Source organism: Balaenoptera acutorostrata, chromosome 19 (genome assembly GCF_949987535.1).
Source record: "Balaenoptera acutorostrata chromosome 19, mBalAcu1.1, whole genome shotgun sequence".
Taxonomy (NCBI): Eukaryota; Metazoa; Chordata; class Mammalia; order Artiodactyla; family Balaenopteridae; genus Balaenoptera; species Balaenoptera acutorostrata.
Window position 1 is genome coordinate 63,667,760 of NC_080082.1, and position 27,795 is coordinate 63,695,554.

Here is a 27,795-nt window from a genome sequence, read left to right on the forward strand (position 1 = left end):
CCAGGCCCGCCCCCTGCCCCCGCTCCTCCCTCCCCCCTCCGAAAGGGTTAACTTTGGGGAAGGGCCCGGAGTCCCCGGATGGTGATGTCAGCGTGCGGGAGAGAAAGGACGAGGTGGCGGGGGGAGGCGGAGAGGAGGAGGAGGCGGAGGAGAGAGGGCGCGTGGGGGGGCGGGGGGGGACCTCGGCCTGCAGCATCCGCCGGCCCGCACCTCAGACCCCCCCGGCGGGGGGAGGCGCAGGAAGGGGGGGGCCGGCCAGGGACGGGCTGGGGAGGGGGGGCCGCGCAGCCCCCCCGGGCCATGCTGACTCCCGGGGCCTGACCCCCCCGGGCCAGCCCCCCCTCCCCCAGCTCCGCGGCCCGCCGACTGGGGGGGGGGCCCAGTCCAGCCCCCTGGGGACCCCCGGAGAGGTGGGGGGCAGCCGGGGGGGCCGGGACGGAGCGGTCGCCGGCCCCCACCGGAGGGACGGGGCGACCGGCCGCAGGGGGGGCGGCCGGGGGGCCGGTCGGGCCGGGACCAAGGGCATCATGTCGTCCGGGGGCAAGGAGGGGGGCGGGGGCTCCCCTGCCTACCACCTCCCGCACCCACACCCACACCCACCCCAGCATGCCCAATATGTGGGCCCCTATCGGCTGGAGAAGACGCTGGGCAAAGGACAGACAGGTGAGTCAGGGGAGGGGACACCTGGCGCGGGGGCGAGGGGAGATAGGGGACAGAGGGCGGGACTCATGGGTATTCAAAGGGCAAGGGCTGGCCGCTCAGATCCCTGAGTCCCTCACAGAGAAGGGACTTGGGGTCCAGACTGCCGGGTCCCTAGGATGGAGGGGGGTGAGGGCTCAGACTCTGGGGTCCTGGGGAGAAGGAAGCTGGGGGCCTGGACTCCTGGGAGGAGGTGCTGGGGCCCAGAGGCTCCCACCCTTTGGGGGCAGAGGTTGGGGGGTCCGAGGCCACAGTGGGAAAGGGACCTCGGCCTGCAGCCAGGGTCTGGGCCAGGAGCTGAGGTCCTTGGTGCAGTACAGCCGCAGGCCGGGGTGAGGTGCTGGGATGGGGGTGCGCCTCAGGAAGCTGCTTCTCTCTGCACTGTCCTCTGGCCTAGGAGGGCCTCTGTTGGGGTTACAGGGGGACTGAAGCTGGGGCGATGAGGTCTACAGCATTCTGCCCCTTCTCCAGCATGCTGGCTCAATGTTGGGACCAGGAATGGAGAGGTGGAAAGGTGGATGCAAGTGGCAAATCCCTCAGGAGTGGCTGTGGATTGGGGGGGTCATCTTTCACTGTTGTTAAGCCTCTGTAACCTCTTTCCTGCCAGGTGGGAGGTGGGTGGGTGTAAGACAGGAGCTGAACACCTGTGTTCTGGGTACGAGGTTCAGGATTGGGTCCAGGATCTCTATGAAGCTGAGGGTCAGGGCTGGGAAAGGATGAGACTCCATATCCTAGTGCAAAAAAGTGTGAAGGTGTTGCTGACCTGAATTCCTGAGTTATGGGGGAGGAAGGGGCCATGGGCCTGGACTTGGGGGTCTGAGGGAAGAGGGGCTGGGGGCTTGGACTCTTGGGTCTAAGGGAGGAGGAGGGTGGGGGCCTGTACACCTGGGTCTGTGGCTTTGGGGCTTACCCTTGGGGAGTGGGGATACCCTTGGGGTGTGCATGCTTCCAGCTACAGCTGCTATTAAAAGAAGATCAAAGAAGGGGATTGAGAGGTCAGGGTTTGAGAGGAGGTGGAGGAGGATGGTCTGGGAAGGGGGCAATCATAAAATTATATTCCTTGGGAGACATGGTGTCTCCAGAAGATTAAAGGGCAAAGAATTCAAGGAAGTGATGGGTTGAGAGAGAGAGAGGTTTGTTTGAAGGAGGCAGATTGGAGGAGACAAAACTACGGAGACTCAGTGAGGCAAGAATATGTGGAGAGAGGAACTTAAATCGAGGGTAGCTGTGGAGGGAGGGGGAGGCAGGTAGGTGAATGGACAATCAGAAGGAACAGAATTGGGCAACAGGGAGCGGGAAGAGAATTGCGTTTGGTGGGAATGGCGGCTGTCAGCCGCAGGCGTTCAGGTGAGAGTGATTCAGGCCACCGTTAAACAGCCAGCAGGGGAAGAAAGAGGAAACGGGGTGGCAAGGGAGGCTTAGGAGCCAGAGGCGGGGAGAATGCCCTGGGAGCACAGCCCACATTTTCAATCCCGATCCCCCAGGTCTGGTTAAACTCGGGGTCCACTGCATCACGGGCCAGAAGGTTGCCATCAAGATTGTGAACCGGGAGAAGCTGTCCGAGTCAGTGCTGATGAAGGTGTGTCTGTGTGCTGGGGGAAGAGGGGACCCTTTGGGGCTGGGGGCAGGGAGGGAGGCAAGGCTGACCTCCATTCCTTTTCCCCCAGGTGGAGCGGGAGATTGCCATCCTGAAGCTCATTGAGCACCCACATGTCCTCAAGCTCCATGACGTCTACGAGAACAAGAAATATTTGTAGGTATTTATAGACACCCAGCCCCCCATGTGCCCTCCCCAAGTTCCTAGGGTGGGACATTTCCAGAAACAAGGCATGGAGGGGCCTGGGGAAACTTGAGCTCTCCTGGCTGGGCCACTGAAGGCCCAGTTCCTTCCTTACTGCACAAGGACAATCCCCCCCCACACACACTCATAACACTCCTTGTTCCCACACTGAGCTGGCCTGACGCTACAAGCCGATTGTGCCCCAGCAACAGGACAGCTAAGCCTGAGCCATCCCGAGTGGGGGACAGAGGCTGATCCTCCCCCTTCCTCTCCAGCCCCAGTCCCTCGCCCTACTGCGCTGCAGGGAACACTCGAAACTGGATCATCTTGATGCCCTCAGCCAGACCCAACTTGCTAAGGGCAGATCCCTTTCCTATTTGCTAGGGCAATGGGGCCTAGCAAAGCCCCAGGCCTCTTCCCAAACCCCCTCTCTGGAGCACTGGAGGCTCCCTTCGTCCCCCAGCATAACTCTGGGTGCTATGACTGGACACCCCAACAATGGTCTCCTTAGGAGTTCTAAGTCTGCATCTCAAAGTTGATTACTCCCCTTAGGATGGGGGTGGGGTCCAGCTGTCCGGACTCCAGACAATAGACCTTTGTCTGGACTCTGGTGACCCAAGGGACAGCTGGACTGGGCAGCGAGAGAGGGGACAACCCCCTGCCCCCACCAGGCAGTCCCCAGGATGAACCAACTCCAGCACCCATCAGATGCTAGGGTGGATTTCCCTAGGAAGGAAGCTGGCTAGCCCCAGGTACTCATGGGAATTGTAGTCCTCAGGCTTCCCCAGGTGTGGCGGCAGGGAGGGGCCATTGTCCCTGATTGGTGGAGCTATCACTCTCACTCCACCATCCTTGTGGGGAGGGAGGGCCCATGGGAGTTTGTGCTTCCCAGAGGAACCTCAGTTTTCCAAGAGCTCATAGAAATTGAGCTTTTGTTTTCCAGGGGCTGATGGGAATTAGAGGTTTAGCCTCCCAGAGCCTGGTGGGATTTGGAGTGTTTAGAATCCAGGTGGCTGATGGGAATTAGAAGTCTCTATGTCCCAGAGGCTTATGGGAGTTGGGAGTTTTTAACCTCTCAGGAGCTGAAGGGAGTTGTAGTCCTTTACTTCACAGAAGTTGACTTAGATTGGTGCACAAGGCAATCGTTTTTGCCAAGAGTTAATGAGAATTCAAGTTTCTTCATCCCAGAGGCTTATGGGAATAAGAGGCTTGGCTTCCCAGGGGGTAATGGGAGTAGGTAGGGGTGGGGGTGGGTGTCTTCATTTCCCAAAGTCCTGTGAGAATTGGGGGTCTCCTCCAAGTGCTGATGGAGTTGCCTTATCTCCTGAAACAACTAGGAGTCAAAGTATTAATACTCCTGAAGTTAACATGGGAGTCTGTGCTGCCCAGGGCTGATGGGAATTGAATTTTGGCTTTCCAGAGGCTGATGGGAATTAGTGTCTCTTTCTCTCAAGGACTGATGGGAATTGGAGTCTTTACCTCCCAGGGGTTGATGGGAGTTGTAGGCTATAGCTCACAGATGTTGACTGTTCATTTGGTACACACTGCAAATATCATTATCCAAAAATAGATTAAAATTCCATTATCTGCATCCCAGAAACTAGTAAGAATGAGAACTTTGGCTTCCCAGAGGCTGATGGAAATACAGGGCTTTATTTCCTAGGGGCCTATGAGAATTGGGATCTCTGACCTCAGGTGCTAATGGAATTGCCTTATCTCCTGAGGACAACTAGTCAAAGTGTTGACCCCTGAAACTGACATGCTGACCAGGGCTAATGGGAATTGAGTTTCTGCTTCCCAGAGGCTAATGGGAATTGGAGCCGCCTCCTCCCAGGGACTCATGAGAATTGGGATTCTCTGCCTCCAGGGGCCAATGGGATTGAGGTCTTGTGCTTTTGGAAGAGAGAGACCAGGCTCTTTGGTCCTCCACATGCCCCTTCCAGCCCTCTGCCTCCTCCATGTCCCCCAGGTACCTGGTTCTGGAGCACGTGTCTGGAGGTGAACTGTTCGACTACCTGGTAAAGAAGGGGAGACTGACCCCCAAGGAGGCCCGGAAGTTCTTCCGCCAGATCGTGTCGGCGCTGGACTTCTGCCATAGCTACTCCATCTGGTGAGGGGGCAGGTTGAGGGGAGGCCGGAATGAGCACTGCTCAGAAGGCAGGCCCTTGGGAGCACATAGCAGGCTGCCTGGAAGCCAGAGTCCTGCAGCCCCCAAATAAATCTTTTATCCCTTTTTCAAAATTGAGATATAACTCTCACATCATAGGGAATTCCCTGGCGGTCCAGTGGTTAGGACTCCGTGCTTCCACTGCAGGGGGCATGGGTTCGATCCCTGGTTGGGGAACTAAGATCCCACAGGCCCCACGGCACGGCCAAAAAACAAAACAAAAAAACCCTCACACATCATAAAATTCACCCCTTGAAAGCGTACAGTTCAGTAGTTTTTAATACGTTCACAATGTTGTGCGTCACTACTACCTAATTTTAGAACATTTTCATCACCCCAAAAATCACTACCCACTAAGCAGTCACCTTACCCCACCCCCAGCCCTGGGTAACCACTAATCTACTTTCTGTCTCTGCGGATTTACCTATTCTGGACATTTCCTATCAATGGAATCATACTATATGTAGTCTTTTTGTGGCTGGCTTCTTTCACTTAGCAAAATGTTTTCAAAATGTTGTAGTATGTATCAAGAACTTATTCCTTTTCATGACTGAGTAATATTCCATTGTATGGATATGCCATGTTTTATTTATCCGTTCACCAGGTGATGGACATTTTGGTTGTTTCTTCTTTCTGGCTATTATGAATAATATGGACATATGAACATTCACGTACAAGTTTTGGCGTGTGCCTGTGTTTTCAGTTCTCTTGGGTATATACCTAGGATTAGAATTGTTGGGTCATATGGGAACTCTTTATTTTATTTTTTTATTTTTTGACCACACCGTGCGGCTTGTGGGATTTTAGTTCCCCAACCTGAGATTGAACCCAGACCCTCAGCAGTGAGACCACAGAGTCCTAACCACCGGACCACCAGGGAATTATGAGAACTCTATGTTTAGCCTTTTAAAGAAGTGCCAGACCATTTTCCAAAGCAGCTATATCATTCAACATCCCTGCCAGCAGTCTCTGAGGGTTCCAATCTCTTGCCACTTGTTATTATCTGACTTTTTGATTATACCTATCCTAGTGGGTGTGAAGTGGTATCTCATTGTGGTTTTGATGTGCATTTCCGTGACAGCTAATGATGTAGAACATCTTTTCACATGCTTATCGGCCATTTGTATATCTTCCTCAGAGAAACATCTGTTCAGATCCTTTGCCCATTTTTAATTGAGTTATTTGTCTTTCTGTTACTGAGTTGTAAGAGTTCTTTATTCCAGAACAAGGGATAATTCTAGGAATAACTCCTAAGAATTACTTATTCTAAGAACAAATCTTTTATCAAATGTATATTTTTCCAGTAATTTCTCCCAGTTTGTGACATGCTTTTACATTTTTTACAATATCCTGTGAAAAGCAAAAGTGTTACATTTTGATGAATTCCAGTTTGTTGATTGTTTTCCTTTTACAATTCATGCTTTTGCTTTCCTATTTAAGAAATATTTGCCCAGGGACTTCCCTGGCGGTCCAGTGATTAAGACTCCACACTTCCACTGCTGGGGGCACGGGTTCAATCCCTGGTGGGGAACTAAGATCCCACATGTTGCGTGGTGTGGCCAAAAAAAAAAAAAAAAAGAAAAGAAATATTTGCCCAGCTCAAGGTCACAAAGGTTTCCTCCTGTGTTTTCTTCTAGAAGTTGTATAGTTTTAGCTCTTGCATTTAGGCCTGAGATTCATTTTGAATTAATTTTTGTATATGGCGTGGGGTAAAGGTTGAGGGTCATTTATTTTGCATATAAATGTCCATATGAAAAGATCTTCCTTTCCTCATTGAATTGCTTTCAGCTCTCAAAACAAGATATTCAATATGCAGCATTTTAATGATTAATTAAGGTGCAAAATAGATGCCTCCAGTTCATCTTTCAGCCTCATCTGTTTGCACACCTCGCTCTCTGGGATGGGGATCAGGGTGGAGGGGCTGAGACCTGGGAGTAAAGCTTGGTGATGAAAAGGCAGCCCATTTAACTTGTCAACACCTTAAGTGTCTAGACTCTGACATTAAAAACACTGGCCTCCAGGGGGCGATAGTCAACAGATTTAACAAGTATGACCCAGTTAAGGACCACTTCCAAGAGAAACTGTAGAATCTTCCGCCCCACCTCCCCCAGACATTAACCCTTACATCCTGAGGAGTTTGTCTCTGGGGTGGGGGAGAACCAGTGATGGGCTTGGGGTGGCAGTATTTTTTTTTATTATTCAGCATTGAAATATTTGAATGTTTTAAGAACCAGCTCAGTATCATCTGCCTGCTTACCTCAAAATATCTCACTTCACACATATTCAAATATTTGTGGATAAAATGATACGCTGTGTGGGGTCTCCTACAAAATCGTCCAGTGGGGGAAGGAGAGCATATGTAGGGATAGAGATAAGAGAAGATTTGCCCCAAATTGATAATGGGTGAAGCTAGTGGGTGGGTACACGGGGCTTCCTATATTCTTGTTCCAACTTTGGGGCATGCTTGAAAACGTCCCTAATTAGAAGTTTCCAGATATGTCCCCCCTGAGAATAGTGAATGGGACCTTGGCTTCTGGGAAGAGGGCAGAGGCCTGAGTCCCACCGTCCTGTCTCAGCCACAGAGACCTGAAGCCTGAGAACCTGCTTCTGGACGAGAAAAACAACATCCGCATCGCGGACTTCGGCATGGCGTCCCTGCAGGTGGGGGACAGCCTCCTGGAGACCAGCTGTGGGTGAGTGGGGGCCCGGCCTCCTACGCCCCAGGGAGGGGGTCAGAAGCCAGCCAGAAGCTCATACCACCTCTCTCTCTCTCAGGTCCCCTCACTATGCATGTCCAGAGGTGATTAAGGTGAGTGAGGGGCAGGCGGAGGGGAGAGAGGAGCGGAGGGAGCCTGGGAGAGATGAACGTGATGGCTGGTCCTTCTCCCTTCCAGGGGGAAAAGTACGATGGCCGCCGGGCGGACATGTGGAGCTGTGGAGTCATTCTCTTCGCCCTGCTTGTGGTAAGGTGCTCCTCACCTCTCCTGCCCCGTTTCTAGAACAGTCCTGCCTGGTGGAAGCACAGAACATTTACTTCCATCCTCACCTCAGGGGTTGTTTCCCAAATATTTAACTGGTACCAGGAAGGTGGGGGTATTCACCAACAGAGCAAAATCCTGGGGGCACCGCTCTCTGTGCCTGGAGCTAACCGTTCAGTCACAGAACTGTGAGATAGCCCAGGCGGGTCCCCCGGAAAGGGATGGGGCAGCCAGGAGGACTTGGAGCACTTGGGAAAGTGGCTGTTTACTAACTGATCCTGATTACAGTACTGTAATGATTAATAGAACCAGACTGGGGAATATCAGCCTGGCTCCTACCACAGGGCCTTTGCACCTGCTCTTCCATCCCTGCCAGCCCTGTTGCTCACCTAGTTAATACTAGACTGCTTTTAGCTCTCAGCTCAATTGTTGCCCTTCCAGGAAGCCTACCTGGCCCCCTTCACTCCCCCCATGTGGTCAGATTTCCTTGTGGTAGTAGGCTATCTCCTTCCTGGCAGCTAACAGAGTTGTCATTGTGTGTGTAACTCCTTGAGGGATATCTCTCTGTGATTTCCCCTCCTCTTCAAGGCATTTGGATTTAATCGTCCACCCTAATGCCTGGACGATTTCACCTCCAGATCCTCAATGAATTATATCTGCAGAGACCCTATTTGTAAACAGGGTCATATTCTGAGGTTCTGGTAGACATGAATCTTGGGGGCACACCATTCAACTTGCTACACTCCCAGATTCCCATAGGCCTCGCTCAGCCCAGTCTGTGCTCCAGTGTCACCTCAATCACTCCATCACTATACAGCTCCCTCACCAGCCTCTCCCACTCTTGGGTGTGAACTGTAGGAGGGCAAGGGCTTGCTTTGTTCACTCCTAGATCCTTGACCTGTAATGGACGCTCACTTTTTTAAAATGAATGAAGATTAGCCCTCCTGAAACTAGGGAGAAGCATGTTTTCATTTTTTAACATTTATTTGTTTATTTTGCCACAACTTGTGGGATCTTAGTTCCCAGACCAGGGATTGAACTTGGGCCATGGCAGTGAAAGCCTAGAATTCTAACCACTAGGCCACCAGGGAACTCCCTGGGAGAAGCATGTTTTTAAAGGACAGCCTCCAAGCTGCGGACCCAGCCTCTTAGGCGCTGGAGCCAGACTGCCCATTGTCAAATCCCTGCTCTGCCACTCCGAGCTAGATGGTCTTGGGCAAATTGCTGGATTGCTCCGTGCCTCAGCTTCCCCACCTGCAAAGTGGAGATAGTAATAGCTCCCTACCTCTTGGGGCTTGCGGTGAGGACTAAATGTGTCAATGCGTGTGAGGCGCTTAGGCACTCGCCTGGAATATCGTAAGCTGTGTGTGTGAGGGGTCTTTATTTCTCACACAGGGGGCTCTGCCCTTCGACGATGACAACCTCCGCCAGCTGCTGGAGAAGGTGAAACGGGGCGTCTTCCACATGCCCCACTTCATTCCTCCAGACTGCCAGAGCCTCCTGAGGGGGATGATCGAAGTGGAGCCGGAGAAAAGGCTCAGCGTGAGTTGGGGGGGATGGAGGGACAGTGGATGGTGGGGACAGAATCGCTAGGGGAGTCATGAGGATGGATTTCCAGACCTGCCCGTCAGTCCCTGGGGTGACGGCTGGGGGCTGGGAGGGGCATCGCTGGCTGAGCCCTGGCCCTGGGGTCCTGCCCACCTGCCCCGACACACACACACACACACACACACACACACACACACACACACACACACCACACACACACACACACACACCACACCACACACACACACACACACCACCACCACCACACACACACACCCCCCCCCGGGAGTGCGCATGCGCTTACCGGCCCTTCCGAGGTGGAGCGGAGCGGGGGGTGGGGCAGGTTGCCACTGCGCATGCGGGACCTGTAGCCCGGCCAGTACGGAGTAGTCAGAATGCGCCTCACAGCCGCCACTAGGGGGAGACATGAGCTGTCGTGCCGTCGTACTGCCCTTGGTTGGGGGAGTGGAGGGGGCACGTTAGGGACCCCCAACATCACCCAGTCTACTTTCACTGCGTGCCTACTGTGTTCAAACGATCTCACTTCTGCTTCTCTACGACCCACGCCCCTCACAGCTGGAGCAAATTCAGAAACATCCCTGGTACCTGTGAGTATGGGGGAACTGGACATCTGGGTCCCTGGCAGAGGGAGAGGACCCCAAATATCGTGGGTTCCCAAAGCAGGAGAGCCGGCTAGGGGGCGGAATGCCGAGGGTCTTGAATAAGGAGGGGCTAGGGACTCGAACTTCTGGGTCCTAGGGGAGGAAGACAGAGGTAGAGAAGAGGTTGGGGCCGAACTCCTGGGCCTGGACTCCTGGGTGTGAGGGGGGAGAGGCCGGGGCCCGGACTCCTGGGTTCCCAAGAAAGGAGCAGGCTGGGACCCGGGACCCCTGAGTCTCCGCTGAAGGAGATGCCCGATTCGCTACAATTCTTCTCTTCCCCAGGGGCGGGAAACACGAGCCGGACCCGTGCCTGGAGCCAACCCCAGGCCGCCGAGTGGCCATGCGGAGCCTGCCATCAAACGGAGAGCTGGACCCTGATGTCCTGGAGAGCATGGCTTCACTGGGCTGCTTCAGGGACCGCGAGCGGCTGCATCGCGAGCTGCGCAGCGAGGAGTAAGACCCCCCCCCCCACTCTAACACATAACACCCTGGCCACATGGGGTGAGCTGCTGCAGCTCTCCCAACAGCCGGCAGGGGGCGCGCCGGGGCCTTGCGCACTCGCAGACTCCCCTGATGGGGAGGTCCAGGCCACTGGAAAGGGCGTGGCTCAAAGCTCCCGCGAGGAGCTGTTCTAGGGGGAACCAGGAGGGAGTGGTAGGACCAGTGGGAAAAAGAAACGATGCTGAAAAGTATTAATAGATGCTGAGGCCAACTTAGTGCCTCACATAGTGCTTACATATAGTAAGTGCTCAGGTGTTAGCATAATTATTATTAACGTTGAGTAAAATGAGGCTGAGATGTACACTGAGACAAAGGGACCAACCCTATTGTTACCTAGGAGAATGGAACCGTAGACAGAGAAACTGAGTGGACTGAGCCCCACAGAGCCACAGACACAGGGAGGGGATGAGACCATCTCTGGGACCTGACCTTTGACCCCAGTGCTCTCCTACCCGCCCCCCCCCCCATAGGGAGAACCAAGAAAAGATGATATATTATCTGCTTTTGGATCGGAAGGAGCGGTATCCCAGCTGTGAGGACCAGGACCTACCTCCTCGGAATGATGTTGGTGAGAAGGGCAAGGCTCGGAGTCCAGACCCCAGATTCCTGAGGGAAGAAAGGGCTGCAGGCCTTGAGCTTCTGCGTTTAGACTCCCTGACTTGCTCTGTGACCTTTGTCAAAACCCCTCGCCACTCTGAGCCTCAGTTTCCCCATCTGTACGAGTGCCATGTACAGCTGGACCAGTGTATCTTTTGATTGGGTTGAAACTCTCGGCCCTCAGACCCACCCCGGAAGCGTGTGGATTCCCCCATGCTGAGCCGTCACGGGAAGCGGCGGCCAGAGCGGAAGTCCATGGAAGTCCTGAGCATCACGGATGCCGGGGGTGGTGGCTCCCCGGTGCCCACCCGACGGGCCCTGGAGATGGCCCAGCACAGCCAGAGGTGGGAGCCCCTGCCCCTCCAGTGGGATCCACAGCCCTGGGTGGAGAGGGAGTTCAGGGCTCTAACCCCATACCCACCTCAAAGGTGCTGTGTGATTGGGACAAGTCTCCTCCCCTCTCTGGGCCTCGTTTCCTCATCTCAAAGGAGTGTGGAAGGGAGAGGACATCTGAGCCTTCTGAAACCCTCCCACCTGATTTCTTTTTTCTTAATCTGTCCTGAAAACAGATCCCGTAGTGTCAGTGGAGCCTCCACTGGTCTGTCATCCAGCCCTCTGAGCAGCCCAAGGGTAAGGCCAGGTCCCAGATGGATTAAGAAGGGGTAAGGGGGTGAAGACACTGTGGAGCAAAGACGGAACAGCAGAAATTACAACTCCCATGAAGTCTTGGGACGATGCCTCCTTGCCCCTAAAGGGCCAAAGACCCAAGGCCTCATTAGTATTTTAGTCCATCGGCCATTTCCCACCTTAACAGGATAGCGTTTTCAGTGTGTCTGAAGGGTTCCATTTATTCAGTTAACAAAAGCTAGTTGAGCGCCTACTGGGTACTAGTCACTGCTGGGTTTACAGTCAGCATGATAGAAAAAGTCCCTGCCCTTCCCCGCAACAATGGGGGTTGGGGGAAATAATTGGACTACAAGTTCCAGCATGCTTTGGGGTGCACCTCTGTGAGTCTGTGCTAGTGGGCCTAGAGCCTCCTGAGAGTTGACTCCACCCTCTCACCCGACTCCACCACTCCGCAGAGTCCGGTCTTTTCCTTCTCACCGGAGCCCGCTGGAGATGAGGCCCGGGGTGGGGGCTCACCGACTTCCAAAACGCAGACGCTGCCTTCTCGGGGCCCCAGGGGTGGGGGCGCCGGGGAGCAGCCCCCTCCCCCCAGTGCCCGCTCCACACCCCTGCCCGGCCCCCCAGGCTCCCCACGCTCTTCCGGGGGGACCCCCTTGCACTCGCCCCTGCACACGCCCCGGGCCAGCCCCACTGGGACCCCAGGGACAACGCCGCCCCCCAGCCCCGGCGGTGGCGTCGGGGGAGCCGCCTGGAGGAGTCGTCTCAACTCCATCCGCAACAGCTTCCTGGGCTCCCCACGCTTTCACCGGCGCAAGATGCAGGGTATGGAGGTCCTTTGGGGGTGAAGGGGCTGGGGATGCGGACTCCTGAGTCCTAATGTGGTGGTGGGGGCTGGGGTCTGACATCTGGGTCCCCGGGAAGGAAGAGGCTGGGGGCCTGGACTCACACATCCGAGGTGAAGATGTTGTTGTGACCAGAGATTCAGGTGTTGGGGAGAGAAGAGGCGGGGCCTCCAACTCTGGAGGAGGAGCTCGTCTGAAAGACACGCCCCTTCAGTGCTCTGGCTCACCTTCCCATTGGCTCATAGCTAGCAAGCCTCAACTCGGGAGGCGTGGCCTAACCAGGGGCCCATCCCTAGAAGGAACATCCTGCCGTGTGCCATTTGGGGTTTACCTGCTGGGAAGTGAATAGACTCTGGGGGCTGGAACCTCTGGTTGGAGGCCACTGCTGGCCTGTGTGCTGGGCACCAGGATGATGGACATGTGTTGACCATGCTCTCCCCTCCCCAGTCCCCACTGCCGAGGAGATGTCCAGTTTGACGCCAGAGTCCTCTCCAGAGTGAGTCTGACAAGGAAGGGAAGAGGGGCAGGAGGGGGGATTTCATTCCCTTAGCCCCCTCCCGACCCACCTCCAACCATCCCCTCCCACTCAGGCTGGCAAAACGCTCCTGGTTCGGGAACTTCATCTCCTTGGACAAAGAAGAACAAATATTCCTCGTGCTAAAGGATAAACCTCTCAGCAGCATCAAAGCGGACATTGTCCATGCCTTCCTGTCGGTGAGGGGCCTGGGTCCCCATGCAACCTCGCCGCCACAGAACTACAAATCTCAGCAGCCTCTGGGGTTCACCACCTTAGCACTGGCCTGAGTTCCACCTGGGGCTCATGAGATTTGTAGTTTTCCAGCCCGAGTTGGGCTTGGTCATTGTGGGGGCATGGAGGCAGGAGAGGTTTATTGCGCCCTGGGGCTTGGAATTGGTGAAACAGAATCCTGAATTACAATTTCCCACATATTAGCATCCACCGAGGACTAGTGAGTTTCCCAGCCATTTCCCTACCACCAGGTCTGAGATTGGCAAAAGGAACTACTTTTTCCAGTGGACTCTAGGGCTGTCCACTGGGTCCTGTGGTTTTTTGCTTTAGGGTCTCATGGGACTTAAAGTTTCTGAGACAGATGTGACTTTAGCCAGTGTTTGTGGAGGAAGCAAGAAGTTTGTTTCATGTGGTTCTGGAGCCTGGGGTTGGCACCAGATATGAGAAGCCTTATTACCTCGGGATTCAGTTGCTCAATCATTCCTCTGATGCCCTGTTTATAAGGCAGAGAAAACTACAAATCCCAGCGGACAGTGGGGCCTCCCAATGCCTTTCCTGTTATTCTTTCCCCCTGGTGGCTGAGGGGACTGGTAGTTCCTTGGGCAGAGGTGGTCACAGGACTGCTCATCCGTCCCCTGGAGTCAGGTCACTGAAATCACCCCCTCCTTTTGTCCCCCACCTCTCTCAGATCCCCAGCCTGAGTCATAGTGTGCTGTCACAGACCAGCTTCCGGGCTGAGTACAAGGCCAGTGGTGGCCCCTCCGTCTTCCAGAAGCCCGTCCGCTTCCAGGTGGACATCAGCTCCTCTGAGGGTCCAGAGCCCTCCCCACGGCGGGACGGCAGCGGTGGTGGTGGCATCTACTCTGTCACCTTTACTCTCATCTCCGGTAAGTTTCCCTTGATGCAGCTGCCCCCAGCCTGGTGTGTGGGATGCTCAAAAGAGCTGAGATAGGGTAGCAGCCCAGGAGGGCAGCAAGCAGGAGGAGGAGATGGTGCTGACTCTGTGAGCCCCGTCCTCTCCCAGACCCCCCACATCCTCTCCTTCACAACATGCCCAGTGCTTTATGTGCACTACTTCCTTGAGGCTTCCCAGCAGCCTTTGAGGTTTCACAGAGAAGGAAACTGCATCCTAAAGAGGTAAATTGACTTGGCCAGAGTCACACTGCAGACCGTGACAGAGCTGGGGCTCAACTGAGGCCTCCTGACCTCAAAGCACTGGGCTCTTCCTAGATTAAGACTGTCATGCTCTGCTGTCAAAACTCATTCCTACACCCAGAGCAGACATCACCAATCGATCACAGCACTTCTTTCTGCTGAGCTCTACTGCAGGCAGCCACAACCAATCAAGAGTTGGCACAAGAGATGAAAACCACAGAAGTGCCTTGCTTCCATTTCTGCTTGGTCCCCGAGTCCTGATAACAAGAGTTTGGATAATGAGGAACACCTCTGTTTGCTGTCCTTGCCACCAATCTTAACATGGCACCTCTGGGAGATGAGCTTGTTCCTAGAGTTTTTAACGAAGCTGCTATGGGGCACTGGGGAATTACATCACCGAAATGAACTATGGCTCTTTTTTTTTTCTTCTTTAAAGACTAACATGCAGAACTTTCTCAATGTTAAGATTTTTTCCCCTCCCATTTACTTTTCTTACGTTTCTGGGTCTTCATGGCCTCAACTAGAACCCGTTTAAATAGAAAACAACGCACATCATTATTTTAAGTCGAATCTTCCTTAGTCCCACTTGCAAACCATGGATTTATGCCCAGCCCCAATAGGGGGATTTTGAGGCAAGGGAGAAGAGTCCTTTGCTGGGTGGCGGGACTGGTTCCACAGGGTGGGAGCGCCTTCCCTGTCCCCAGCCCCATGTCAGTCTTACTGATGAAAAAATTAATCAGTCCATCTAAAAAAAAAGAAAATTTTATTCAAGGCAAACTGAGGATTATAACTGGGGAACAGCCTTTCAGAAAGCCTTAGATGATCAAATATTTGGTCTCTCGATGCAAAGGTGGTTGCTTACTTGCCCTGAGTCCATCCTGTTCCTTGATGTTGAGTTTTAATAGCCAAGTTATTTCTTTCCCTTTAGGGGGTTGTACTAGTAAGATGTCTGGCATGGACTAAAGGTCAATTCCAAGTTGTCCACTAGGACTTAGGCTAATTTTATCTTGCATTTGCATTGTGCTTGTTCATTCTTAGGCAGTAAATACAGGTGTCAATTAACAAAACTAGAATTTAATATCCACTGAAATGTAATCTTTTTCTTTCTAAAATTACCCTCATTTCTACCAAATATAGCCAAATTAAGACTAATTTGTTTGCAAAGTAAGTCTGGTTAATTGACCACATAAGCTGTTTTATTTATTTATTTATTTATTTTATTTATTTACTTTTGGCTGCATTGGGTCTTCATTGCTGCACTCGGGCTTTTTCTAGTTGCGGTGGGCAGGGCCTACTCTTCGTTGTGGTGTGTGGGCTTCTCACTGCAGTGGCTTCTCTTGTGGAGCATGGGCTCTAGGCACGTGGGCTTCAGTAGTTGTGGCACGCAGGCTCAGTAGTTGTGACGCACGGGCTTAGTTGCTCTGCGGCATGTGGGATCTTCCCGGACCAGGGCTTGAACCCGTGTCCCCTGCATTGGCAGGCGGATTCTTAACCACTGTGCCACCAGGGAAGCCCCTATTTATTTATTTATTTTCTGGCCTCACCACACAGCTTGTGGGATCTTAGTTCCCTGACCAGGGATCGAACCCGAGTCCACAGCAGTGAAAGCTCGCATCCTAACCACTGGACTGCCAGGGAATCCCAAACATAAGCTGTTTTAAATTGGCTGTGCTGGAACTTTTCATAAAGGATCTCAGATTGAATTTTTTTTTTAAGAGTATAGTTGATTTACAGTGTCATGTTAGTTTCAGGTATACAGCAAAGTGATTGAGTTTTACATATACATATATTCATTCTCAAATTGAACTTTTTTTAAAGATTGATTTATTATTATTATTATTTTTTTTTTTTAATTTTTGGCTGCATCAGGTCTTAGTTGCAGCAAGCGGGATCTTTGTTAAGGCCTGCGGGATCCTTCATTGGGGTGCGTGGCCTCTTCATTGCAGAGCGCGGGCTTCTCTCTAGTTGTGGCGTGTGGGTTTTCTCTTCTCTAGTTGTGGTGCCCGGGGTTCCAGGGTGCGTGGGTTCTGTAGTTTGTGGCACACGGGCTCTCTAGTTGAGGCACACAAGCTCAGTAGTTGTGGCATGAGGGCTTAGTTGCCCCGCAGCATGTGGGATCTTAGTTCCCTGACCAGGGATCGAACCTGCATCCCCTGCATTGTAAGGTGGATTCTTTACCACTGGACCACCAGGAAAGTCCCTCAGATTGAACTTTTAAAAAACTTCTTGAGGCCAGGAAATCCATGCCAAGGATGTGTCACAGATTCCACCTGAGATATCTATGTAGTTGGATGAATTCCTCTCTTTTTGAGGTCCCTAAAATACTTTGGGCTTCTTGCACCTGTCAGGAGGTGGCTTTCCTTATCTACCTGAGAAAGCTGCTGGGAACCTAAGAGTTTCCAACATCTGGAGACAACAGGTAAAGAGAAAAGGTAAATGTTTCAATTCTGCTTATAAAGGAACAATTTACCAAATTGCTGCAAGTCAAGTCATAATTAGGTTGAGGGGAAGGGTTTCCTTATATCTGGAAAACACAGATTAAAAACCAGCAGTATTTCAGACAAAACCCCAAAATTATAACCATATTCATCAGTTCTCTCAGTCCTATGTGACTAATTCTTGATCTTAATCTTCATAACAGTTTCATGAAGCCACCAGGTTTTCCATTAGTATGCTTTAATTTCTTACCCAGTTCAACAGTATGATCTGAAAGTTATCAGAAACCTGTACTTGTCAAAAAGTCCTTTCTATGAATCTTCTTGACAATGAAGCATTTTTTTTTGGCAAAAGCATCAGAGTACAACAGTAACTGTCTATAAATGACAAAAGACTTTAATAGTCAAGGTTAAAGACCTGATTCCAATGCGATTGACAAATGAACTTTGTTACTGCTGTGACATACGTTTTAAAATAATTACTAGAATTATGATTGATAACATTTTATCAGGACATACCAGATTTTTAGGAATTCTATATAATTTCTAGAATATATATATTAATGACATTTGTCTATACAATACAACCTAAGAACTTTGATAACCTCTCATTTGACAGTGCTTCCCATGTAATTTAACATACAAAATAAACTTAATATTTCTCTCTGAGATGCTCCAGGAGCCCTCTCTGAAGCATCCCAAAGTTAGCTAGAGGTCAAAAGAACTTCGATTAGAATTTGATATTTGGAAAGTTCGTCAAAATATCAAAAAGAGGACTTCCCTGGTGGCGCACTGGTTAGGAATCTGCCTGCCAATGCAGGGGACACAGGTTCGAGCCCTGGTCCAGGAAGATCCCATATGCCGCGGAGCAGCTAAGCCCGTGCACCACAACTACTGAGCCTGCGCTCTAGAGCCCGCAAGCCACAACTACTGAAGCCTGCTCGCCTAGAGCCCGTGCTCTGCAACAAAGAGAAGCCACCGCAATGAGAAGCCCGCGCGCCACAAGGAAGAGTAGCTCCCGCTCGCAGCAACTAAAGAAAGCCTGTGCACAGCAACGAAGACCCAACGCAGCCAAAAATAAATTAATTAATTAAAAAAAAAAATCAAAAAGATTTCAAAACACTTGGTCAAATAGGACATAGGTCACTGTATTCACTTAACCAAAGTCACAAAAAAGATTTCAAAAGCAAATACTGAAAGTTGTAACAGATTACCAGCTAAAGAAACTTTACAATCTGTTTTCAAAAGCAGGTCAATATTTTCAGAAAACTTTGTCCTCTTAATAGAGAGAAAACCAAATTCAGGTTTTGTAACACTTTAATACTAAAATTCATTTACGGAAATTCCCTGGCAGTCCAGTGGTTAGGACTCGGTGCTTCCACTGCCGGGGACCTGGGTTTGATCCCTAGTCAGGGAACTAAGATCCCACAAGCCGCACGGTGTGGCCATAAGTAAATAAATAAATATAAAAGTCATTTACTTAATTAAATTCAATTTAATCTTAGCCAACCCTGAACATGCACAAAACTTTTTCCTCGGGGTTTCTTTTCCCTTAACAAAAGGTATTTCGTTTCTTCATACTGTCTTTTACTGAAAATATACCTTCCACTTTTCTTGCATACCGAAATGTTTATTTTGGTAGCTTTAGTTACACGTGCATAATTCTTAACCTTAAAACTTAGTTTCTAGCACAAACTAAGTAGTAAGCAAGTATGAACTTTTACATTAGCATCCCATAGGTTAGCAAATGTATAAATACTGTTTATAGTTTCTAGAAAAAGTGTTTTTTTTTTCCCACAGAAAATGTTTTAGTGTGGCATCAACCATATTTATTAATAGTCCTAATTACCTTTAGTTTCTCTGTAAAAGGAAGCATATATTCAGTAATTACTGTTCCAGTATCTTATTTGGAAAGGATCTGGATATTCAATGGATTCCTGTAGTTTAACTTAGTTTAGCAAAACTCCATGAAGTTTCAAGTTATCAAAATCTGGAGAGACTACTTTAGATAGACATTCCCAAAACATAATTTTTCCTAAAGAGTTTACCTAAAAGTGCTTATCTCATTTACATCTATTTTATTTACTGAAAAGTTTCATCACATCTAGTTATTTTTCTTGCTGACAAACTTTGTAACAGGGATAATATCTCATTTATTTGATTTCTAGTAAACCTAGGTACAATAAAAATATTACACTTAACGCTGATGACTCTAAAGACATGTCTGTATTAATTAATGCAACAAGCTTCAGCTATATTTTAGTACCAGATATTAATGCTATACCCAATATTTCCCAGTTTACACAAACCTGAAAGTCATTGGGGTTAGTTTTTTTTCTAGTTCGGAGAATTTATATAAGTGCCTAATTTCCTTTCCTTGTAAGTGTAATTTCCACTTACAAACTAATTTTGGCAATAACACGTTTTCAACACACATATATAGATACTTACAAACACACAGACAGACACGTACAAACACACAGACACCCCCCAGTTTCCATTCCAAAATGTCAGCCATGAATCAGTTACAATAATGTAAAACCCATCTGTTACAAAACAGGTTGGATTCAAATTACCTGTCTCCCTTTTGTTCTTTCTTTTTTTTTTTTTTTTTTTTTTTAATGTCTGAAACATTTATATTAACATATTTCCATACATATTTCCATACAAATACAAATATAAGATTTTTAGAAATTTCATGTAATGTCTGAAACATTTATATTAACATATTTCCATACATATTTCCATACAAATACAAGATTTTTAGAAATTTCATGTAATGTCTGAAACATTTATATTAACATATTTCCATACAAATAACCCAATGAAAGTTTAGTATTAGTTGTTTTGTTTGTTGTTTTATACTGCAGGTTCTTATTAGGCATCAATTTTATACACATCAGTGTATACATGTCAATCCCAATCGCCCAAATCAGCACACCACCATCCCCACCTCACCACAGTTTTCCCCCCTTGGTGTCCATATGTCCATTCTCTACATCTGTGTCTCAACTTCTGCCCTGCAAACTGGCTCATCTGTACCATTTTTCTAGGTTCCACATACATGCATTAATATACGATATTTGTTTTTCTCTTTCTGACTTACTTCACTCTGTATGACAGTCTCTAGACCCATCCACGTCTCAACAAATGACTCAATTTCGTTCCTTTTTATGGCTGAGTAATATTCCATTGTATATATGTACCACAACTTCTTTATCCATTCGTCTGTTGATGGGCATTTAGGTTGCTTCCATGACCTGGCTATTGTAAATAGTGCTGCAATGAACATTCGGGTGCATGTGTCTTTTTGAATTACGGTTTTCTCTGGGTATATGCCCAGTAGTGGGATTGCTGGGTCATATGGTAATTCTATTTTTAGTTTTTTAAGGAACCTCCATATTGTTCTCCATAGTGGCTGTATCAATTTACATTCCCACCAACAGTGCAAGAGGTTTCCCTTTTCTCCACACCCTCTCCAGCATTTGTTGTTTGTAGATTTTCTGATGATGCCCATTCTAACAGGAGTGAGGTGATACCTCATTGTAGTTTTGATTTGCATTTCTCTAATAATTAGTGATGTTGAGCATCTTTTCATGTGCTTTGTGGCCGTCTGTATGTCTTCTTTGGAGAAATGTCTATTTAGGTCTTCTGCCCATTTTTGGATTGGGGTGTTTGTTTCTTTGATATTGAGCTGAATGAGCTGTTTATATATTTTGGAGATTAATCCTTTGTCCGTTGATTCATTTGCAAATATTTTCTCCCATTCTGAGGGTTGTCTTTTCGTCTTGTTTATGGTTTCCTTTACTGTGCAAAAGCTTTGAAGTTTCATTAGGTCCCACTTGTTTATTTTTGTTTTTATTTCCATTACTCTAGGAGGTGGATCAAAAAAGATCTTGCTGTGATTTATGTCAAAGAGTGTTCTTCCTATGTTTTCCTCTAAGAGTTTTATAGTGTCCAGTCTTATATTTAGGTCTCTAATCCATTTTGAGTTTATTTTTGTGTATGGTGTTAGGGAGTATTCTAATTTCATTCTTTTACATGTAGCTGTCCAGTTTTCCCAGCACCACTTATTGAAGAGACTGTCTTTTCTCCATTGTATATCTTTGCCTCCTTTGTCATAGATTAGTTGAGCATAGGTGCGTGGGTTAACCTCTGGGCTTTCTATCTTGTTCCATTGATCTATGTTTCTGTTTTTGTGCCAGTACCATATTGTCTTGATTACTGTACCTTTGCAGTATAGTCTGAAGTCAGGGAGTCTGATTCCTCCAGCTCCATTTTTTTGCCTCAAGACTGCTTTGGCTATTCGGGGTCTTTTGTGTCTCCATACAAATTTTAAGATGATTTGTTCTAGCTCTGTAAAAAATGCCATTGGTAATTTGATAGGGATTGCATTGAATCTATAGATTGCTTTGGGTAGTATACTCATTTTCACAATGTTGATTCTTCCAATCCAAGAACATGGTATATCTCTCCATCTGTTGGTATCATCTTTAATTTCTTTCATCAGTGTCTTATAGTTTTCTGCATACAGGTCTTTTGTCTCCCTAGGTAGGTTTATTCCTAGGTATTTTATTCTTTTTGTTGCAATGGTAAATGGGAGTGTTTCCATAATTTCTCTTTCAGATTTTTCATCATTAGTGTATAGGAATGCAAGAGATTTCTGTGCATTAATTTTGTATCCTGCAACTTTACCATATTCATTAATTAGCTCTAGCAGTTTTCTGGTGGCAGTTTTAGGATTCTCTATGTATAGTATCATGCCATCTGCAAACAGTGACAGTTTTACTTCTTCTTTTCCAATTTGTATTCCTTTTATTTGTTTTTCTTCTCTGATTGCCGTGGCTAGGACTTCCAGAACTATGTTGAATAATAGTGGTGAGAGTGGACATCCTTGTCTCGTTCCTGATCTTAGAGGAAATGCTTTCAGTTTTTCACCATTGAGAATGATGTTTGCTGTGGGTTTGTCATATATGGCCTTTATTATGTTGAGGTAGGTTCCCTCTATGCCCACTTTCTGGAGAGTTTTTATCATAAATGGGTGTTGAATTTTGTCAAAAGCTTTTTCTGCATCTATTGAGATGATCATATGGTTTTTCTTCTTCAATTTGTTAATATGGTGTATCACATTGATTGATTTGCGTATACTGAAGAATCCTTGCATCCCTGGGATAAATCCCACTTGATCGTGGTGTATGATCCTTTTAATGTGTTGTTGGATTCTGTTTGCTAGTATTTTGTTGAGGATTTTTGCATCTATATTCATCAGTGATATTGGTCTGTAATTTTCTTTTTTTGTAGTGTCTTTGTCTGGTTTTGGTATCAGGGTGATGGTGGCCTCATAGAATGAGTTTGGGAGAGTTCCTTCCTCTGCAATTTTTTGGAAGAGTTTGAGAAGGATGGGTGTTAGCTCTTCTCTAAATGTTTGATAGAATTCACCTGTGAAGCCATCTGGTCCTGGACTTTTGTTTGTTGGAAGATTTTTAATCACAGTTTCAATTTCATTACTTGTGATTGGTCTGTTCATATTTTCTGTTTCTTCCTGATTCAGTCTTGGAAGGTTATACCTTTCTAAGAATTTATCCATTTCTTCCAGGTTGTCCATTTTATTGGCATAAAGTTGCTTGTAGTAGTCTCTTAGGATGCTTTGTATTTCTGCGGTGTCTGTTGTAACTTCTCCTTTTTCATTTCTGATTTTATTGATTTGAGTCCTCTCCCTCTTTTTCTTGATGAGTCTGGCTAATGGCTTATCGATTTTGTTTATCTTCTCAAAGAACCAACTTTTAGTTTTATTGATGTTTGCTATTGTTTTCTTTGTTTCTATCTCATTTATTTCTGCTCTGATCTTTATGATTTCTTTCCTTCTGCTAACTTTGGGTTTTGTTTGTTCTTCTTTCTCTAGTTCCTTTAGGTGTAAGGTTAGATTGTTTACTTGAGATTTTTCTTGTTTCTTTAGGTAGGCTTGTATAGCTATAAACTTCCCTCTTAGAACCGCTTTTGCTGCATCCCATAGGTTTTGGGTCGTCGCGTTTTCATTGTCATTTGTCTCTAGGTATTTTTTTATTTCCTCTTTGATTTCTTCTGTGATCTCTTGGTTATTTAGTAACGTATTGTTTAGCCTCCATGTGTTTGTCTTTTTTACGTTTTTTTCCCTGTAATTCATTTCTAATCTCATAGTGTTGTGGTCAGAAAAGATGCTTGATATGATTTCAATTTTCTTAAATTTACCGAGGCTTGATTTGTGACCCAAGATGTGATCTATCCTGGAGAATGTTCCATGCGCACTTGAGAAGAACGTGTAATCTGCTGATTTTGGATGGAATGTCCTATATATATCAATTAAATCTATCTGGTCTATTGTGTCATTTAAAGCTTCTGTTTCCTTATTTATTTTCATTTTGGATGATCTGTCCATTGGTGTAAGTGAGGTGTTAAAGTCCCCCACTATTATTGTGTTACTGTTGATTTCCTCTTTCATAGCTGTTAGCAGTTGCCTTATGTATTGAGGTGCTCCTATGTTGGGTGCATATATATTTATAATTGTTATATCTTCTTGGATTGATCCCTTGATCATTATGTAGTGTCCTTCCTTGTCTCTTGTAACATTCTTTATTTTAAAGTCTATTTTATCTGATATGAGTATAGCTACTCCAGCTTTCTTTTGATTTCCATTTGCATGGAATATCTTTTTCCATCCCCTCACTTTCATTCTGTATGTGTCCCTAGGTCTAAAGTGGGTCTCTTGTAGACAGCATATATATGGGTCTTGTTTTTGTATCCATTCAGCCAGTCTATGTCTTTTGGTTGGGGCATTTAATCCATTCACGTTTAAGGTAATTATTGATATGTATGTTCCTATGACCATTTTCTTAATTGTTTTGGGTTTGTTTTTGTAGGTCCTTTTCTTCTCTTGTGTTTCCCACTTAGAGAAGTTCCTTTAGCATTTGTTGTAGAGCTGGTTTGGTGGTGCTGAATTCTCTTAGCTTTTGCTTGTCTGTAAAGCTTTTGATTTCTCCATCAAATCTAAATGAGATCCTTGCTGGGTAGAGTAATCTTGGTTGTAGGTTCTTCCCTTTCATCACTTTAAGTATATCATGCCACTCCCTTCTGGCTTGCAGAGTTTCTGCTGAGAAATCAGCTGTTAACCTTATGGGAGTTCCCTTGTATGTTATTTGTCGTTTTTCCCTTGCTGCTTTCAATAATTTTTCTTTGTCTTTAATTTTTGCCACTTTGATTACTATGTGTCTCGGCGTGTTTCTCCTTGGGTTTATTCTGTATGGGACTCTCTGCGCTTCCTGGACTTGGGTGGCTATTTCCTTTCCCATGTTAGGGAAGTTTTCGACTATAATCTCTTCAAATATTTTCTCTGGTCCTTTCTCTCTCTCTTCTCCTTCTGGGACCCCTATAATGCGAATGTTGTTGCGTTTAATGTTGTCCCAGAGGTCTCTTAGGCTGTCTTCATTTCTTTTCATTCTTTTTTCTTTAGTCTGTTCTGCAGCAGTGAATTCCACCATTCTGTCTTCCAGGTCACTTATCCGTTCTTCTGCCTCAGTTATTCTGCTATTGATTCCTTCTAGTGTAGTTTTCATTTCAGTTATTGTATTGGTCATCTCTGTTTGTTTGTTCTTTAATTCTTCTAGGTCTTTGTTAATCATTTCTTGCATCTTCTCAATCTTTGCCTCCATTCTTATTCCGAGGTCCTGGATCATCTTTACTATCATTATTCTGAATTCTTTTTCTGGAAGGTTGCCTATCTCCACTTCATTTAGTTGTTTTTCTGGGGTTTTTTCTTGTTCCTTCATCTGGTACATAGCCCTCTGCCTTTTCATCTTCTCTATCTTTCTGTAACTGTGGTTTTTGGTCCACAGGCTGCAGGATTGTAGTTTTTCTTGCTTCTGTTGTCTGCCCTCTGGTGGTTGAGGCTATCTAAGAGGCTTGATGGGAGGCTCTGGTGGTGGGTAGAGCTGACTCTGTTCTTTCTTTTTAAAAGAATTACCTTTCCTGAAATTTACATTTTTAAAAGATGGTGGAATTAAGAGTTCCTGGAGGAGACCAGGTAGAATATTTGCATATCAAAGGCATTGGAGGAGAAAGGCAAGTTCTTCTAGAAGGACTTTGTTCCCTCAAGGCCAGAATTTTTTTTTTGTTTCCAATACTTACGAGCCTCTTAAGATAAAGAGGGAAGGTTTTGGGAGGGGTAAAAGGATTGGTGGGTTTTGGATTGTTTCTGGAGCTGCACCTCTGGTCCTGTAAAGACTAGATTTGTAAAACAAGGACAGTTCTTAATTCCTTAAAGAACTGGGTGGCCACCTCAGTGATTGATCAAAGGACTGACATACCCATTCACCTATGTTGGAATGTTTTACTTTCCCTCGTTTAGCTTAGGTGAGAAGGCTCCGCCCACCCCCCATATTCCTATCAGGCTCTGAATTTCAGCTGTGGTCAGTTTAGTCATACCGGTGGCCTCCCATCTTGGTAATCCATTTACAAACACTTTTGAGCATCCTTCCTGAGTTTTAAGAAATTTTTTAACTGTGGCCAGTCAGTTAGGCCTTTGATCTGAAGAGGCTCACCTACAGCCTCAGGTGGTCCCATTTCTAAAGGTAACCATTTAAGGGCATCGTCAGAGTGGACAGGCACTTCATAGAGAATTATTAGAATGAGTACTCAAAGGAGGATAGAGAGGAGCAGTAATGTTTTAGTTACCTTTTATGTCATTGATCTTTCATTAGCCTTCTGCAACAAATCTTTCAATGAGACCTTTTTTTTTGGCCACATTGCACGGCTTGCGGGACCTTAGTTCCCCGACCAGGGATAACCAGGGATCGAACGCCGGGCCCCTGCAATGAAAGTGCCGAGTCCTCACCACTGGACCACCAGAGAAGTCCCTCAGTGAGGCTATGTTGGAATTTTGAAGACTTTCAAAATTCTAAATATGAATGACAATAGGAAAATAAGATGAGAGATCTCTAAAATTTTACAGTTTAGAAGTTCTTCCAATTCAAAAGATCCTAGAAGCTAGCACTACAAATATTTTCCCCTGCTCACCTAATTTTAAAAAAGACAAAAACTCTTAACTACTGTTGTTTCCAGTAGACCCTGCAGACAGAGGTCCAGGAGACTGCAGGGTTTAACTGCGCATGAAAAATCAGTTTTGGGGTGCTTAAAGGAACCCATCTTGGGGGCTTCCCTGGTGGTCCAGTGACTAAGTCTCTGTGCTCCCAATGCACGGGACCTGGGTTTGATCCCTGGTCAGGGAACTAGATCCCACATGCCGCAACTAAGAGTCCGCTTGCCACAACTAAAAGATCCCACGTGTCGCAACTAACAGCCGGTGCAGCCAAATAAATAAATAAATTAAAAAAAAAAAAAAGAAAGAAACCTATCTTGGCCATTTCAGGACAGATTTCCTTTAATTCCAATTAAGTAGTTGCAAACATACATAAGCCCAGGTGGTATTCCCATTGGTGGCTGTCTGCACGGGAGCTGTTTGGCCTTTGAGGCACAATTTCCCATTATTAATGTCATAGCCTAATTCAGATATGAAATATGATCTAAACAACTTTCTGAGGGCAGTGTGGTGGATTGTATGTGCACTGCATCTGAGTCTAGCTCCCCAAGGAGTTACCCGTGGGTTACTTCGACTCTTTTACCTGTCTCGGTTTCTCCCTGCAACAGCCTAAAACCATCACAGGTGCTCGGAGTTCTAGGTTATCAGCCTCTGTTGCCCATCTCCCCTCACACCTCCACGAGCAGTATTTACTTAATGGTTATGGTGGGTCTCCCTTTTTCTTAAGAGCTGAATAATTCAGTCTCTCATTTCACTAGCAAAAGTTTTGTTCAGACCGTATAGCAACTTGTTTTTATTTTTTCAATTCAAGCCAAATGTATTTATTTTATTTTATTTTTTATTTTTTGGCCTCATGGTGGGGTGGGGGCATGCGGGATCTTAGTTCCCCCACCAGGGATCGAACCCACGCCCCCTTGCAGTGGAAGCCAAGGAGTCTTAACCACTGGACTACCAGGGAAGTCTTCCATTCAAGCCAAATTTAACAAAAACCCAGCCACCTATGTTTCCCTGGGCCTCTTGCCCAGACCCCCAGGTCCTGCCTAGGGAATACACCGGTGCCCCTTAAGACTCCAAGTCTTAAGTGAAAACAGCTCGAATAAAATTTTCAGGATCATCACTCAAACAACGAGATCCAGCTATCAGAACTCGTCAGAACACCTGAGGAGTACCGAGAAGCCGGGGCGGGGGGTTGGCAATGGGCCCGTGCTGGTACTTAGCGCTGGTTCCAGTAGACTCCAGGTGCTCTCTGCTGGGTGTCTCTCATATCCTGCCGGCTACGCCATGCGCGGCAACGAAAAAGTTAATCGGTCAATGTAAGAAAAAAGTGGAAAACTTTATTCGAGCCAAAGTGAGCATTATAACCCAGCAATGGCCGCTCAGAAAGCTCTGAGAACTGTTCCGCCATTAGCGGTCAAACCACAGTTATATAAATTTTTGAGACAGAGGGCTGTACATTACATGACGTGTTATTGACAGTTTACACAATCCAGGTACAAAGCGAGTAGTGGGTCATGGGTCTTCGTGGCCCCTGACAAGATTAAGAAGGTTACCTCCTAAGCAGGTGTGGTTAATGCAGGTGCACAGCACACACTAAAGGGGAGGGAGGAGGCCCAAACCAGCAGAGAAAATTGTTGTGTTTGAAGTTTCTCGTCTTGTTGTAAAATATGGATTTTGTTCCATCAGTCTGTTTCCCTGCCCCTTCCAGGTCCCAGCCGTCGGTTCAAGCGGGTTGTAGAGACCATCCAGGCTCAGCTGCTGAGCACTCACGACCAGCCCTCCGTGCAGGCCCTGGCAGGTGGGAGGCGCCTTGGGGCACCCGTGGGGCGGAGGGGAGACTTCCTGGTGGCCAGGTGCTGCAGGGGGGGTGTTACTGGCGAGGCTTCAGCTGTGGGGCAGCAGGGCCCACCTGCTGTCGCCCTTAGGTCCTACCTGCAATGCTGGGAGCAGGTTCCCAGAGAGGCTGGGGCCTGAGCTCCGAGGGAACCA

At 47.5% G+C, this 27,795-nt stretch overlaps 1 protein-coding gene across 2 annotated transcripts; it reads left to right on the forward strand.

Moving 5' to 3' along the window:
- The first annotated feature begins 187 nt into the window (after positions 1-187).
- BRSK1 (BR serine/threonine kinase 1) lies at positions 188-27,795 on the forward strand. Of its 2 annotated transcripts, XM_057533506.1 has the most exons (18): positions 188-663; positions 2,184-2,278; positions 2,367-2,452; positions 4,449-4,589; positions 7,223-7,339; positions 7,422-7,455; positions 7,541-7,609; positions 9,020-9,166; positions 9,749-9,780; positions 10,117-10,287; positions 10,806-10,903; positions 11,117-11,276; positions 11,502-11,562; positions 12,015-12,381; positions 12,849-12,897; positions 12,992-13,115; positions 13,838-14,036; positions 27,515-27,795. In XM_057533506.1, exons 1-18 carry the CDS (start codon positions 528-530, stop codon positions 27,778-27,780), a joined length of 2,352 nt encoding a protein of 783 aa, XP_057389489.1. In that variant the 5' UTR covers positions 188-527; the 3' UTR covers positions 27,781-27,795. The 2 variants fall into 2 exon arrangements, with proteins under 2 accessions (XP_057389489.1, XP_057389490.1); XM_057533507.1 differs by lacking the exon at positions 188-663 and having other exon boundaries at positions 2,258-2,278; positions 2,367-2,456.

Excerpts from the sequence above, each read along its gene's own strand:
- BRSK1 (XM_057533506.1), top strand. The coding sequence starts at position 528 with ATGTCGTCCGGGGGCAAGGAGGGGGGCGGGGGCTCCCCTGCCTACCAC. Across the intron at positions 11,277-11,501 it reads ATGGCCCAGCACAGCCAGAG|ATCCCGTAGTGTCAGTGGAG; the intron begins GTGGGAGCCCCT and ends TCCTGAAAACAG. Across the intron at positions 13,116-13,837 it reads TTGTCCATGCCTTCCTGTCG|ATCCCCAGCCTGAGTCATAG; the intron begins GTGAGGGGCCTG and ends CACCTCTCTCAG.